Raw genomic sequence first — 13,850 nt, forward strand, 5'->3', positions numbered from 1 at the left:
CCATAGCTTTATTAAAAGGGACATAGTTCAAGGGCAAGAAGGTGATGTTGAATTTGTATAAGACACTTGTTGAACCTCAGGTGGACTTTTTTCTACAGCTGTCTGTGTTCACATTATAGAAAGGATGTGGAGAATATGCAACAGCAATTTATAAGATGGTTCCAGAGATGAGAGATTTCAGCTATGAGGACAGATTGAACACTGTTCTCCTTGGAGAACAAGTCCAACTGAGGCATTCAAGAGGGAATTGGATAATTATTTGGATAAGAATCTATAAGGATATAGGAAAAAAGCCAGAGATTGGCATGATAATTTGAAGAATCAGCTCAGGTACAATTGGCTGAATAGACTCCTTCTTCACTAACAATTCCATGTTTCTGTAACATGGTGGGTCATCAAATCTTGTCAAACTTCACAAATAAATACAATTCTTCATTTTGTTGATCTGGCCTTGAAACCTTCCCTCAAAAGCCATCCTGTCATAGACTACCTCAAAGCTTGTTTCTAATCTAGTTGATTACCATCTTGTCTGCCTGAGACTCTTTAAACTGCAGCTCAGTGCTTACTCAAAGGCACAACCCAGCTTTTTGCTGACAGCTAGCTTCATGAAGCTAAAACTTTTGTGTTTTCCCTGAGCTTTATTCTTGCTTAGCGGCCTCTAGCAGACACTATTTGTGTGCGTGCTTTTTAACTCCCATTCTTATCTAAACAGATCTATTCGAGGCACCTGGCTTCTTAGGAGTTACTACAACATCCATGACTCTTGCTAAGCCTTCCCTGCAACAACTAATTCCCTAGTAATTCTGAGAACTTAGCCTGAGTTCTAACAGCACAGATTTCCAACTGTACCTGACTTCTCACTGGGTCCCCAGCTACAGGTTCTGGATTAGTGGTGCTGGAAGAGCACAGCAGTTCAGGCAGTATCCGAACCCCCCAGCTACAGGTAAATAGTGAATCCTGGTTGCCTTTTCAATCGGTCAACAGTTCATTCTGCATAGAGCTAGTACTCTTTCTCCAAGGACTTCCTTAAAGCCCAGTTCTACGGAGCTTGTGATGGTACGGCACCTGTAACAAATGTATTCTGTGCTATTTCTCTTGTAGAGAGATGTTGGCACAGTGGTGCTGAAATGTCTCCTTCAGACATGCAGTTGGAAAACAACTTTTGACTTCTCCCTGCAAAAAGTCAAGAGTGGCCGGGTCAGGGCTCACACATACCCAGGAAGGGTTTTACGTTTTGCTGTCCATTAGTGAAAAGTTTCTGTTAGCCGTGTTATGAACCAGACCATACACCCTCAAAATATTTTAAGGTAGCCAATACCCTGACTATTCTTATTTTAAAGGTAGATGTGAAGTGGGTGTTCCCATTTGCAACTGGTCAAACCACTCAACGTTAAGCAAAACACAATTTATTTAAACACGTTAGTCAAAATACAAACAAAAGAAAGAGGAATTTAGAATAACTATTGGAAAACTTAACCAAATAATAGATACAGTACCGATTACTAATTAACTGTTCCAACACAGTAACATCCCATAAATAGACCCCTTGGCAAAAAAGTAAATCCAGACACAGATTCTTACATGCCATTCAACATCAAGAGAGATTTCAAAGAAAGTCACAGTTAGGAATCATTACTTCACACCTTTAATGCATTGTCTGAGTTGTGATGTCACCTTTTCTTTATAAAACCTTAAGTTATCTTGGGACTGTTCTGGGATTTACATATTAATCAATCTAAACTTGCATCCCCATTCTAAGTGAATAAAGACTTAATGGCTATCTAGATTTGCTCCATACATCGCATCAATTGTATGACGCTTTGATCTTTTATGATAAATTCTGTGTCCTATGATCCTGCTACACTAGCTACCTGATGAAGGAGCAGCATTCCGAAAGCTTCGCCTTCCAAATAAACCTGTTGGTCTGGTGTTGTGTGATTTTTAACTTTGTCCACCCCAGTCCAACACCAGCTCCTCCACATCATCACTGGAGCTTGCAACCCTTCTGGGACACAAACAGCCTACAGATAAAAAAACTTGAAAGCTTGATCTGGGAGGACTGACCACTGCACTTCCAATGTACAACTGTTTTAAAAAAACCTTAAAAGCCTCCTCTGATTGTTGGCTTAGGCTTTCTCTTGTAGCCACTTTGGCACCTCTGCTTTTACAACCTCTCTTCAAAAATACTCAGGACAAAATAAGTTTTGTAAAATGACAGCAACATCACAGCTGGCTGCTGGAACTAAAGGCTTGAGTTCTCTGCAGCCAAGGTCTCAGACAGAGAGGCTGCCTCTTAAAAATCAAAAGGGACAGATTGTTTCTTTCTTCTGGACTGGCAGAGACAGCACGTGAGAAGCAAAACTATTTTGCTGAATTTCATTTTTGCCAAGAAATGTGTTCATGGGTCGCTGCTATATTGCAACAGTTAATGATTAGTGCTGACGTTATCTTGTTAGGTATGTCAATTTAGCTAAAGTTATGCCAATTCTTGTTTTTGTACTTTAACTCTGTGGTAAAAATAAAGTATATTCAGATTAAAGCCTGGAGGTAGACCAATAAAATCATATCTGGAACACAGCGCTGTGAGGCAGCAGTGCTAACCACTGTGCCACCGTGCCGACGTTATCTTGTTAGGTATGTCAATTTAGCTAAAGTCATGCCAATTCTTGTTTTTTGTACTTTAACTCTGTGGTAAAAATAAAGTATATTCAGATTAAAGCCTGGAGGTAGACCAATAAAATCATATCTGGAACACAGCACCTTCCACTTGCTTTTAAATAAATATAAAAATCAGGGTCTCAACTATCTCCTTACGGGGGAGTCTGGGCTGGTCCATAACAAGCTCTTTGACTCATCTCAAATTCACTGAGCACTTTAACATCACAAAAGCCATGTGGTTCAGTTGCCTTCCCTGTAACAGAACTAAAACTCCGCACTTCTAACATGGTATCTACCCTCTATTTTCTGAACTCAATTTGAACAGCATGGATATTCAACTGCTCTTAACTATTTCACACCATCACCTACACAGCACCCAAGGCGATCTATTGCCTTCTCTGCAGGATTTCTAAATATCAACACTCCCAACACAGAGTCTGTCCTCGTCCCTAATGCTTTCTCCAACTAACTGTAACTCCAGTATTGCTTATCAGTGACCCCTGAACTGTCTGAAGTGACCCACTGAGAAGCCTTTCATATAATGCTGGGCAGAATCGAATATTGCCACTTAGCAACTTTTGGAAATGAATACACTCTGAATATTGGATTTCTCAGAGAATGCTGGTTGCTCAGTATAAATAAAAGGATCTAACTAAAGGAGTTCTTCACACGATCAGGATGATGTATGATTTGGACGGGACCTTTCAGGTAGTGGTGCTCACATATGCTGCCCTACTCCTTCCAGATGGTAAAGGTCACAGGTTTGGGAGGCTCTGTCAAAGGAGCCTTAGCAAGTTGCTGCAGTGCATCTTGTAGCTGATACATACATTAGTGTCAGTGGTGGAAAGAATGAATGGCTGCTTCGTCGTGGCTGACGGGCTTATGTGTTGTTGGAACCGCTCTCACCGAAACAAATGGAGAGTATTCCATCACATTCATGATTTGTCACTTAAAGAAATTTTAAATCTTTTTGGAATCAGGAGATGAGTCACGCACTACAGAATTCCCAATTTTTTACTTGCTCTTGCAGCCACAGTATTTATATGGCTGGTCCAATTCAATTTCTGGTCAAAAGTAGCCCCAAGATAATGACACTGAAGAATGTGCTTGTGGTCATGTCACTGAAAGCCAAGGGGAGAACGTTAGATTTTCTGTTATTGCCTGGTACTTGTCTGGTATAAATATTGTCACTTATTAATCCAACTTTGAACGTTCTCCATGTTTTATTGCATGCAGACATGGACTGCTTCAGCACCTGAAGAATTATAAATGGGTTGAACATTTTAAAAACATCAGTAGACAACCTGATTTCTAATGTCAAAACTATAAGATGCAGGAACAGAAGTAGGCCATTCAGCACATTGAGTCTGCTGTGGCACTCAAGATCATAGCTGATCAGATAACTGTCAATTCCATTCTCCTGTCTTCTCCCCTTGATCCATGATTCCCTTATTGATTAAACATCTATCTCAATTTTGAATATATTTAATGACACAACCTCAACAGTCCCTGCAAACATAGAATTCCACAGACTCACTACCCTCTCAGAAAAGAAATGTTTTCCTCATCTGCATCTTAAATGTGTGACCCCTTATTCTAAGATTACGCCCTCTTTTCTCGGACTCTCCCACAAGAAGAAACAGTCTTTCCACAGTGACCCCTAAGAACCTTGTATGTTTCAAGATAGTCATTGATGAAACTGCTGACAATGTTTGGGCCTAGGATGCTGCTCTGACAAACTGCAGCGATATCTGGGGGCTGAGAACATTTACCTCCAACGGGCTTAACCTTCTTCCTTTCTGATAAGTATAACTCCAGCCACTGAAAAATGTACCTTCTAATTCCCACTGACTTCTATTTTACTTGGGCTTCTTGATATCACATTCAGTAAAATCCTGCCTTGATGAAGAACTGTCTCTAGCAGATCACCTCTGGAATTTGTTTTTATTCATTAGGTGAGCATCACTGGCTCAGACAGTATTTGGCCCAACCTGAATTGCCTAGAGGGCAGTTAAGAGTCAACCACATTGCTGTGGGTCTGGAGTCACAGGCAGACCAGGTAAAAACACCATTTCCCTTTTAATCATTCAACTCTTAATTCCAGAAATTTTTACTGAATTCAAATTCCACTGTATGCCACGGCGGGATTCAAACCCCGGTCCCCAGACGTTATGTGGGTCTCTGGATTAACAGTCAAGACCACTAGGCCATCATCTCTCCCTGATTCATGTATAAGGAAAATCAGATCTCTCTGCAGTGAAAATTTTTGAAGTTTCTCTCCACTTAAATACTGGTCTGCCTTTCATTCATTCTAGCAAAGTGAACAAACTCTCATTTTCCAAATTAAATTCCATCTGCCAATTTTCTGCAAGCCCTAGTTCCCCCATAACATTATGCAATTAGGGATGGTATTAAATGCTAGCTGTGACTAGCAACGCCCACTTCCCATGAAGTAATTCCATCACAGATGCCAACAGAATTTAAAATTCCATTCATAAAATCTGGAATTGGAAGTGCGTCTCAACAATATTAATAATAATAACATCCTGGAATTTACCACCTATTTAGTTGGACTAGTTTCATTAATATTGAGCTTACTAAAGCAGGTCAGATGCAGGGAATTTTGTGACAAGTAATTCCCCTCATGATTTCTTTACGCTTCTCCATCATCTGCAAGGCACAAGTCAGGCATGTGATGGATTACTCCCCACTTGCCTGGATGGGCACAACTCCAATAACACCTAAAAAGCTTGACACCATCCAGGAAAAAAGCAGCCCACTTGGTTGGCACCCTTTCGAACACTTTCAACATTCACTCCTTCTAACAGTAACAGCAGTGTGTGCCATCTGCAAAATTCTACAACAACTCCCCTGGCAGGGTAGGGCAACAAGAGCATCGTAACACCACCACACGCAAATCTCTCCTCCTCCTTGTCACATATGGGGCATGGACAAGATGGGCCTTATGGCCCCCTTCTGTACTCCATCATGTCTATGGTTCTGCAGAGGCAGACGGTGACAAAATGGCAATGCCACTATGTTACTATTTTACAAGATTAGAAAATTCTGACACTGGAGGCTGGCATCAGTAACAGTGAACATGAAACATTTCACCTGACAAAAGTGCCGAAAGTTATTGATTTCAAATAAACGTGTTGGACAATAACCTGGTGTCATGTGACTTCTGATTTTGTCCATCCTAGTCCAAACACCGGCACCTCCATATCATGAAACCACCGTGCCTTGTAGTAAAAATGCACCTGGCTCAGTATTGCAAATCTGCCATCCTTATCCAGTCTGGCCTACGTGTCATTCCAGGAGAAAATGAGGTCAGCAGAAGCTGGAGGTCAGAGTTCGAGAATGTGGTGCTGGAAAAGCACAGCAGGTCAGGTGGCATCCGAGAAGCAGGAGAATCGACGTTTTGGGCATAAGCCACACTCTCGGCTACATGTCATTCCAGCAATGTGGTTGACTCTTCAATGCCTTTTGAAATGGCCTAGTATGCCACTCATTTTAAGTGCAATTAGGGATGGACAATAAATGTTGCCATTGTCAGATCTTATCCAAGAATAAAGAAAAGAAACACCATCCTGGCTTGGAAATACGATATTGACCTGTCGCAGGGTCACATTTTCGATTGGTAACTTATACATAATGCTGGGTAGTGTTTCAACTAACTTACCAATGATGCTGCACTCTGTGACCAAATAAAAAAGTTAGCATAAATTCTACAGAGCTTAGATTGAAGCCATGACAAAGGAATCTCAAATGGTTTGGCTTCAGTGTCACATATTATCATACGAAGGAAATTACCTATAATCACATGCATGCCCAGTCTTGAAAGATGTTTTGCGGTCTCATACCCGATCCCTTTGGCACCACCGGTCACTATGGCAACCTTTGCTTTTTGCGGAGGAAGAACTGTAACAAAACAAAGTAGAATTTCTTGATGACCCAGCCCTACTTGTGTTGAACAATCACAAAAACCTTTTAGTGTCAAAACGTGTGGCGCTGGAATAGAGTTGATGTTTTGGGCGTAAGGTCTTCATCAGGAATGTTGGTGATGGGGAACTGAGAGATAAATAGGGGGTGGGATTGGGGCTATGGGGAAGATAGCTGGGAAAGCAATAGGTAGATGCAGGTGGGGGATAATAATGATAGGTCAGAGGGGAGGGTGGAGCGGAGACATGGAAAGGAAGATGGACAGGTATGACAGTTCAAGAGGGTGGTGCCAGGTTGGAGGGTTGGATCTAGGATGAGGTGGGGGGAGGAGAGATAAGGAAACTGGTGAAGTCGACTTTGATGTCATGCAGTTGGAGGATCCCAACGCGTAAGATGAGGGGTTCTTCCTCTGGTTGTCAGGTGGCTTGGATTGGGTGGTGGCGGAGGCCCAGGACTTGCACGTCTGTGGCAGATTGGAAGGGGAAAATTAAGTGGTCGGCCACAGGATAGCAGGGTTGTTTGGTGCATGTGTTCCAGAGATATTCTGTCTCCCCAATGTACAGGAGACCACATTGAGAGCCAAGGGCACACTAGATGAGGTCTTTGGATGTGCAAGAAAATCTCTGCCGGATGTGAAAAGATCTTTGTGGCCTTGGACGGAAGTGAGGGGCGAGGTGTGGGCTCAGGTTTTACACCTATTGCTGCGGCAAGGGAAGGTGCCGTGAGTGGAGGATGGGTTGGTGGAGTGGGCATGGACCTAACAAGAGAGTCAAAGAGAGAATGGTCTCTGCAGAACACAGTTAGGAGTGAGAAGGGAAACGCATGGTGGGGTGTGGAGGGGTCTGATTGCAGTTGGCAGAAATGGCGGAGGATAATGCGCTGTCTCTAGAAATTAGTGAGGACCGGAGGTTATAGAGTCAAAGAATCATAGAGATGTACAGCATGGAAACAGACCCTTCAGTCCAACCCGTCCATGCCGACCAGATATCACAACCCAATCTAGTCCCACCTGCCAATATCCCTCCAAACCCTTCCTATTCATATACCCATCCAAATGCCTCTTAAATGTTGCAATTGTACCAGCCTCCACCACTTCCTCTGGGTCACCCCTCAGCCTCCGAGGGAAAACAGCCCCACCCTGTTCAGCCTCTCCCTGTAACTCAGATCCTCCAACCCTGGCAACATCCTTGTAAATCTTTTCTGAACCCTTTCAAGTTTCACAACATCTTTCTGATAGAAAGGAGACCAGAATTGCATGCAATATTCCAACAGCGGCCTAACCAATGTCCTGTACAGGTATCCTTGTTGCGGTTGGAGGGGTGGGGTTCAAGGGCGGAGGTGCAGGAAGTGGAGAAAATGCACTGAAGGGCATTATTGATCACGTGGGAGGAAAAGCTTTTATACTGGATATGTTATTGGACAAACAATATAGAAACTTGCACTGCCAATCCAGAGAATGGGAGTTCAAATTCACTGTGTCATTTTGAGGAGTTCAAATGATATCAAATGATACCAGCAATAAATAAAAGTGGTAGCAGTCGAATTGTTAGAAGTTCAGCTAATTTCATCAGACCAGCAGGGATGGAGAATCGCAAAATAGATGAGAATTTTAGTGCAAGAGAAGTCCATTTGACTCACCAAACCCATGTCAAATTAACATTTGCTTATTCCACATTGGACTTCTCTCCAGTACCAACTAGACTGAGGAATGATAATCTGTGTTGGTTACGCTGAGCAATGTATTTGCACCATTTTTAGATCTAGCCAAATCGATTTTGTCCTTGGACCCTCTGTAACATTCTCTTTCTTGAGTACTGCAGTGTTCTCCCTAATTAAAAATGACATCCTTCTTCCTTTTTACTCTTTCCTATCTTTTCTGAATACCTTGTAGCCTGGAATATTCAACACGCAGGCGTGCCCTGCATTAAACCAAGTCTCCATTATTACCAATACATCATAATTCCAGGTAATCTAAAAACCTCCCTCTATCTCTCTTGCGCTGTTTTATCTAGTCTCTGCCCTCTCTCTCTCATGCTATTTTATCTGATGTCCACTCTCTCTGTCATGCTGTTTTTGCAAGTGGCCTGCTCCCTCTCTGCTTATGCTGTTTTACTTGGTGTGCATGATGTGCGCTCGAGTAATTTTATGTTACACGACTGGCTAGGCGGAGACATATACTGATAACCCAGAGAATGCGAGTTCAAATCAACTGCGGCGTTTTGAGAAGTTAAATTCAGTTTTTTTTTAAAAATCAGAATTAAAGAAAAATGATAGTGGTTACATTGTTACAAGAATATAACTGATTTCATCAGACCAACGGTTCTGGTGTCCAAGAAAACAAGTAAATTCAATGCAAGAGAAGCCCATTCAACCCAGTAGGTCCATATCAAATGAAAATTCAACAATAATTATTCTACATTTGACTCACCAATTATTTTGAGAAACAATAAGTTTCCTGATCTATATTGGAGGGAAACAAAATCAAGCAGCATTATTAAAATTTCCATAGCTTTCAATGCCGCTTAGGAAAATCCCATAAGTCAGGAATCGTGATGTGCCTTCACTTTTATGTCTAACCAATATAAAGTTGCAAAATGATGAAGAAAATTGTCCCAGCTCGTCCTTCCTGCTGCAAAGAAGAGAAGGATCTCCACAAATAATACAGATCAATGCATTCTGTGGAAGATGCAAATCAAACTTTCAAAGCTATGACTTCAAACACCAAATCCTTACATCAAATTTAAAACAGTTTATTCATATTTTCAAACAGGAACTGAAGGATGCTGGACCAACCTCGTCTTGATAAACTAATCGTGACTGTAACAGAGTTTAAATGATTCAGTTTTTCTAGTTAATCCATTCTCTATGCTTTGTCAGTTCACACGAACCATCGCTTTAGATCTGGCTTCTATTTTTATAATTTGTACAATCCATCACATAGACTGGAACGGAATGAATTTGAACTGAGTACAATGAGACAAGTTCTCATGTCAAAGAGCAAAATGAAACCATCAAAAGCCATTTGAAGTGAAAATGTATAACTGAATCAGATCCTGTAACATCATGGTCAAAGCGTTAGAAACAAGGCTGGATGTTTAAAATGAAATCTAGACATCCTGGGCAATGCAAACTTATATAGCTTACACTCAAAGCAGAGTCAGTCTATCAATAGCCCACAGATCCTACAAACTCAGCTTCTGAAATCTCAAAGTATCCTTGCATTTTCAGAAAATTTCTTCCTCTTCATCCTGTCCCTTTTACTTTCTCTCCTCTCTCTGAGTTTTCATTGACAAACAATCTGATGTGTGCCAGTAGTTATTTAGGCACCAGTTTGGCTTCAAATGTTCTCATTTAGATCAAATGATTGCACTCAAAAATGTTCTGTTTAGGCATCAAATAATCATTCATTGGCATCAACACATCAAAGCTCTCAATGATATCCAGAAGCTTTCAATTAAAGCATCAAAAGCTCTCAACGTCATCAAAATAAAGCTTCAGGCAAGCTCTCAAAGACATCATTGAAGTTTCCAAAAGCATCCAATGATAGGCATGAAATGTAATCAGCAACATACACACTGAAGAAAAGCAGCAAGAAATTAATGGCAAGTAAAAGCTGAATTTATTAGTATTTTCTTTGCAAAAGCTCTTTCCACATTTCATGCCATAAAACCAATAAAACTAAAAACAATGACTGCGAAAAAATTTATAAATACATTAATCTACAAAAACTTTAACAACCATATAAAGAGATTAGATCCCTGAAAGTGATAACTATAAAAACAATCTAGGCAATAAAAATGACAAAAACCATACTACAACATCTGAACCCAGGTCGATATCAGTTCTTAAATATTTCCACGCCTCCTACTACTATCGAAAGAGAGAAAGAGAATCTCGTGGGATGGACCAATCATTGTCGAGACCCTTCCCAACTTTGCAGCAGGAAGGATTAGCGAGGACAATTTTCTCCATCACTTTGCAACCTAACAGCTCACTGCTTAAAAGTAAAGGTGCATCACAATGCTGACTTGTAGGATTTTCCAAAGCAGCAATGAAAGCTCTGGAAAATTTGAATTGATTTTGCTTCAAATTGGTCCCCTCCAACATGACAACGTGTTAAGCTTCATGTGGACGCACTGGTTACAAAGGCCCAACAATGAATCTTCTTCCTCAGGCAGCTTAGGAAAGTTGGTATGACGGCGAATACCCTTGCCATCGAGAGCATTCTGTCTGGATGTATCACTACTTGGTATGGCAACTGTACCATTCAGGATCGGAGACGGTTACAGAGAGTGGTGAACTCGGCCCGGACAATCACAAAGGCCAACCTCCCATCTACAGCATCCACCTACCAGGCCCACTGTCTAGGAAAGGCCGCCTGCATTCTCAAAGATTCATCCTACCCTCACAATGTTTTTCTACAACCTCTATCAACGGGGAGAAGGTACAGAAGACTGAACACATGCACCAGCCGATTTTGAAACAGTTTCTACCCTACTGTTGTTAGAATACTGAATAGACTCACAAACCCTTAACATTCGTCTGTGTTTTTGTATTTGCCGCTGTTTACCTATTATTTACTTATCTGTGGTATTTAACTCTGATCTGCCTGTATTGCTCACAAGACAAAGCTTTTCACTGTGCCTCGGTACACGTGATAATCAATTCAATTCAATTCAATTCATAGATTAGGAGATTTACTGTTCCTTAATGTTGTTGCTGAGAGTGAAGTCCAATGTAGAATAATCATTGATGAATTGGCATTTGACATGGGCTTGCTGGGTTGAATGGGCTTCTTTTGCACTGAATTTACTTCTGTCTCCTTGGACACCAGAACTGTTGGCCTGTTGAAACCAGTTGTGCCCTTGTAACAATTTAACCACTATCATTTTTCTTTAATGCTGAATTTAACTTATCAAAGTGCCCCAGTTGATTTGAACTCTCATTCTTCGGGCTATCAGTATATGTCTCTGTATAACCAGAAAAATTATGGGAACTCAAATAGTGCAGTGAGTGAGAAGAGTAGACACCAGATAAAACGGTATAAGGAGAGAGGGAGCAGGATACCTAATAAAATGACAGAATCAAGGAATTGGAAGTACAGAATAATTGGCAGGTGACAGAAGTCATAGGGATAAGCAGTTGGGGGCAGCACAAACAGTTATTGTGGGTTGGTGAGTGGGGGAGGGGGGGGAGGTGTTAAGACCAATTGTGGGGAGAAATCCAGGGGAAGCAATGAGGAAAGAAGAAAGTTTGGGAGGTCAGGGGAAGAAAATCTGGAGGGATGTAGGAAATAAAAAGAAGAATCGGGGAAGTCAAGGAGCAGAGAGATTTTGGGGTGGGTGGGGGTGTGCTTAATCCAGATGGAGGATTGGAAGGAGGATCAAGCTGGAATCATAGGGGGAGAGAGAGTGAAAGATTAGGCAGGGACAGGAAATATGAGAGACAGGGAGTGCAATGGTCAGAGGCTGGGAGGGAGGGATTGTGGGAGAGAGTGGTAGGGGAGAAAGAAAGGTCAGCAGAAGAGAGATGCGAGGAGATAGAGAGTTCAAGGGAAATTGATTATGGAGTGGAGAGACAGAGAGAGACAGAGAGAGAGACACACACACAGAGATGGAGAGGGGAGAGAGAGAGAGAGAGAGGGGAGAGAAATTTTAAGTTTGAGGGAGGGATAAAAGAAGATCAAGAGAAACTCTATCCAAGGGAAATCAATCTCATGGGGAGACATGAGGTGGGAGGGAACCTTCTCCATATGACAGGACATTTGGAGAACTCAACCATTTTAGGAGGACTCAATCTTATCAGAGGAACCCCCCTGCTCCTCATCCCTCCCCCATTCAGGCAGCTCCTGATGCATCTCTGTCCTTATATCCAGCGGTCAGATGTCAGAGCTGCCTTTCCCATGATTCATCACTCTGCATCTCGTTGGCCTGCTAATAGAGCCCAATTTACAAAATGCCTTTTGCCAATCCAATTCTAAGAATAATCGGTACTCTCCTATCATGCAGTATAAAATGGGGGTTTCCCTTTAAATTGACATCCTTGTGAATTGCCCTGATGAATGTAAGACCAACAACTTCAACAAAATGTGCCTTTTCTTTCACTAAGTTCCCAAATGACTAATGAATAGTAATGAAATAAACAAAATACTATAGTCTGTGTTTGGAATCATTAAGTAGACTTTTTACTAGTTTTGTGATGTACACCACTGAAGACATATTAGTTCCCAAGCTTTTTTCTTATGAGCCAATTTTCATTACAACACTTGCAAATCTCCACAGAAATTGTCTCTTGCGTAATTCTTGAAATTTTATGCATAAAAATTAAAATGAGGTGATAAACATAGCTCTCAAATGATTTTTCAATGGTAGAACATGTGCAATCATTGGCCCAAACTGGCTTTTTCTTCTGGGGGACTAACAATAAATTCAGCTGATTTACCTTGGGGATACATTGGAGTCAAGCTAATGGATCCATTCACAGAATGAGGTTTCACAAAGTATATTTGCATGTGGCTACCACATAGAGAAACCAGAAAATCGAAAAAGGAGGAATATGTATTTGAACACACTCTACATGATATACACACTGCCTGTTAAACAGTCCACACTGTGCATAACCTATCAACTGAGACTAAGAAAAATCTATGGCACAATATCTGATGTACAGAACTTAGTCAAATCTTGTCTTACTTTCTCATTCGGACAGCTGTGCAGCAGTGAAGAGAAATCAGATATCACTGACCACAAAAACTTGAATGCTATGACATTACAGTCAGTGCCAACCGATGACAATGACGCCACTTGGGATGTTAAATTGTAGGTATAGGATTGCTTTTCCATGCAACTGATGGCAACTGATAACTCAAAGGTTGTTTCTCAGTTCAAAGGGAATCAAGTTATGCCTGAAAGATTACTTTTAAGAGCAAATTAAAGAAGGGAATGAAGTCAAAGAATATTGAAAGTTGACATTAGATGTCGAAATTTTCTAGTAGGGAACACTGCTTAAGGTTTCCCATTGCTCATTAGGTTTGAAGCTACATTAATTCTTGAGATTGACTAAAACAATACAAACCAAATCCTAAATCATTGACCTCTGTGTCCATGAGGAAACCTGCCTCTCCGGATATTGCAATTATTTCTCAAGTATCTAAAGGTTTTCTTTTCCCCTTTCACATAGTCCCCCAGCACAAAGATTGGCTTTCTTCTGTTCTGTAATTATGCATCCTGAGATGACTAAACAGTCCAATG

At 41.2% G+C, this 13,850-nt stretch overlaps 1 protein-coding gene across 6 annotated transcripts in view; it reads right to left on the reverse strand.

Annotated features, from left to right (window-relative positions):
• The window catches only part of dhrsx (dehydrogenase/reductase (SDR family) X-linked), a 293,939-nt gene that overhangs the window by 176,341 nt on the left and 103,748 nt on the right, over nt 1-13,850 (reverse strand). For 5 of the 6 annotated variants that reach the window (XM_043692380.1, XM_043692379.1, XM_043692385.1 and 2 more), the window contains one exon: nt 6,472-6,579. The exons of the other annotated variant lie outside the window; for it this stretch is intronic. In XM_043692380.1, coding sequence (XP_043548315.1) covers nt 6,472-6,579 — 108 coding nt within the window. The remainder of the gene's footprint in view (nt 1-6,471; nt 6,580-13,850) is intronic. 6 annotated transcript variants of the gene reach the window in all.

This window comes from Chiloscyllium plagiosum, chromosome 6 (assembly GCF_004010195.1).
Source record: "Chiloscyllium plagiosum isolate BGI_BamShark_2017 chromosome 6, ASM401019v2, whole genome shotgun sequence".
NCBI classification, from domain to species: Eukaryota; Metazoa; Chordata; class Chondrichthyes; order Orectolobiformes; family Hemiscylliidae; genus Chiloscyllium; species Chiloscyllium plagiosum.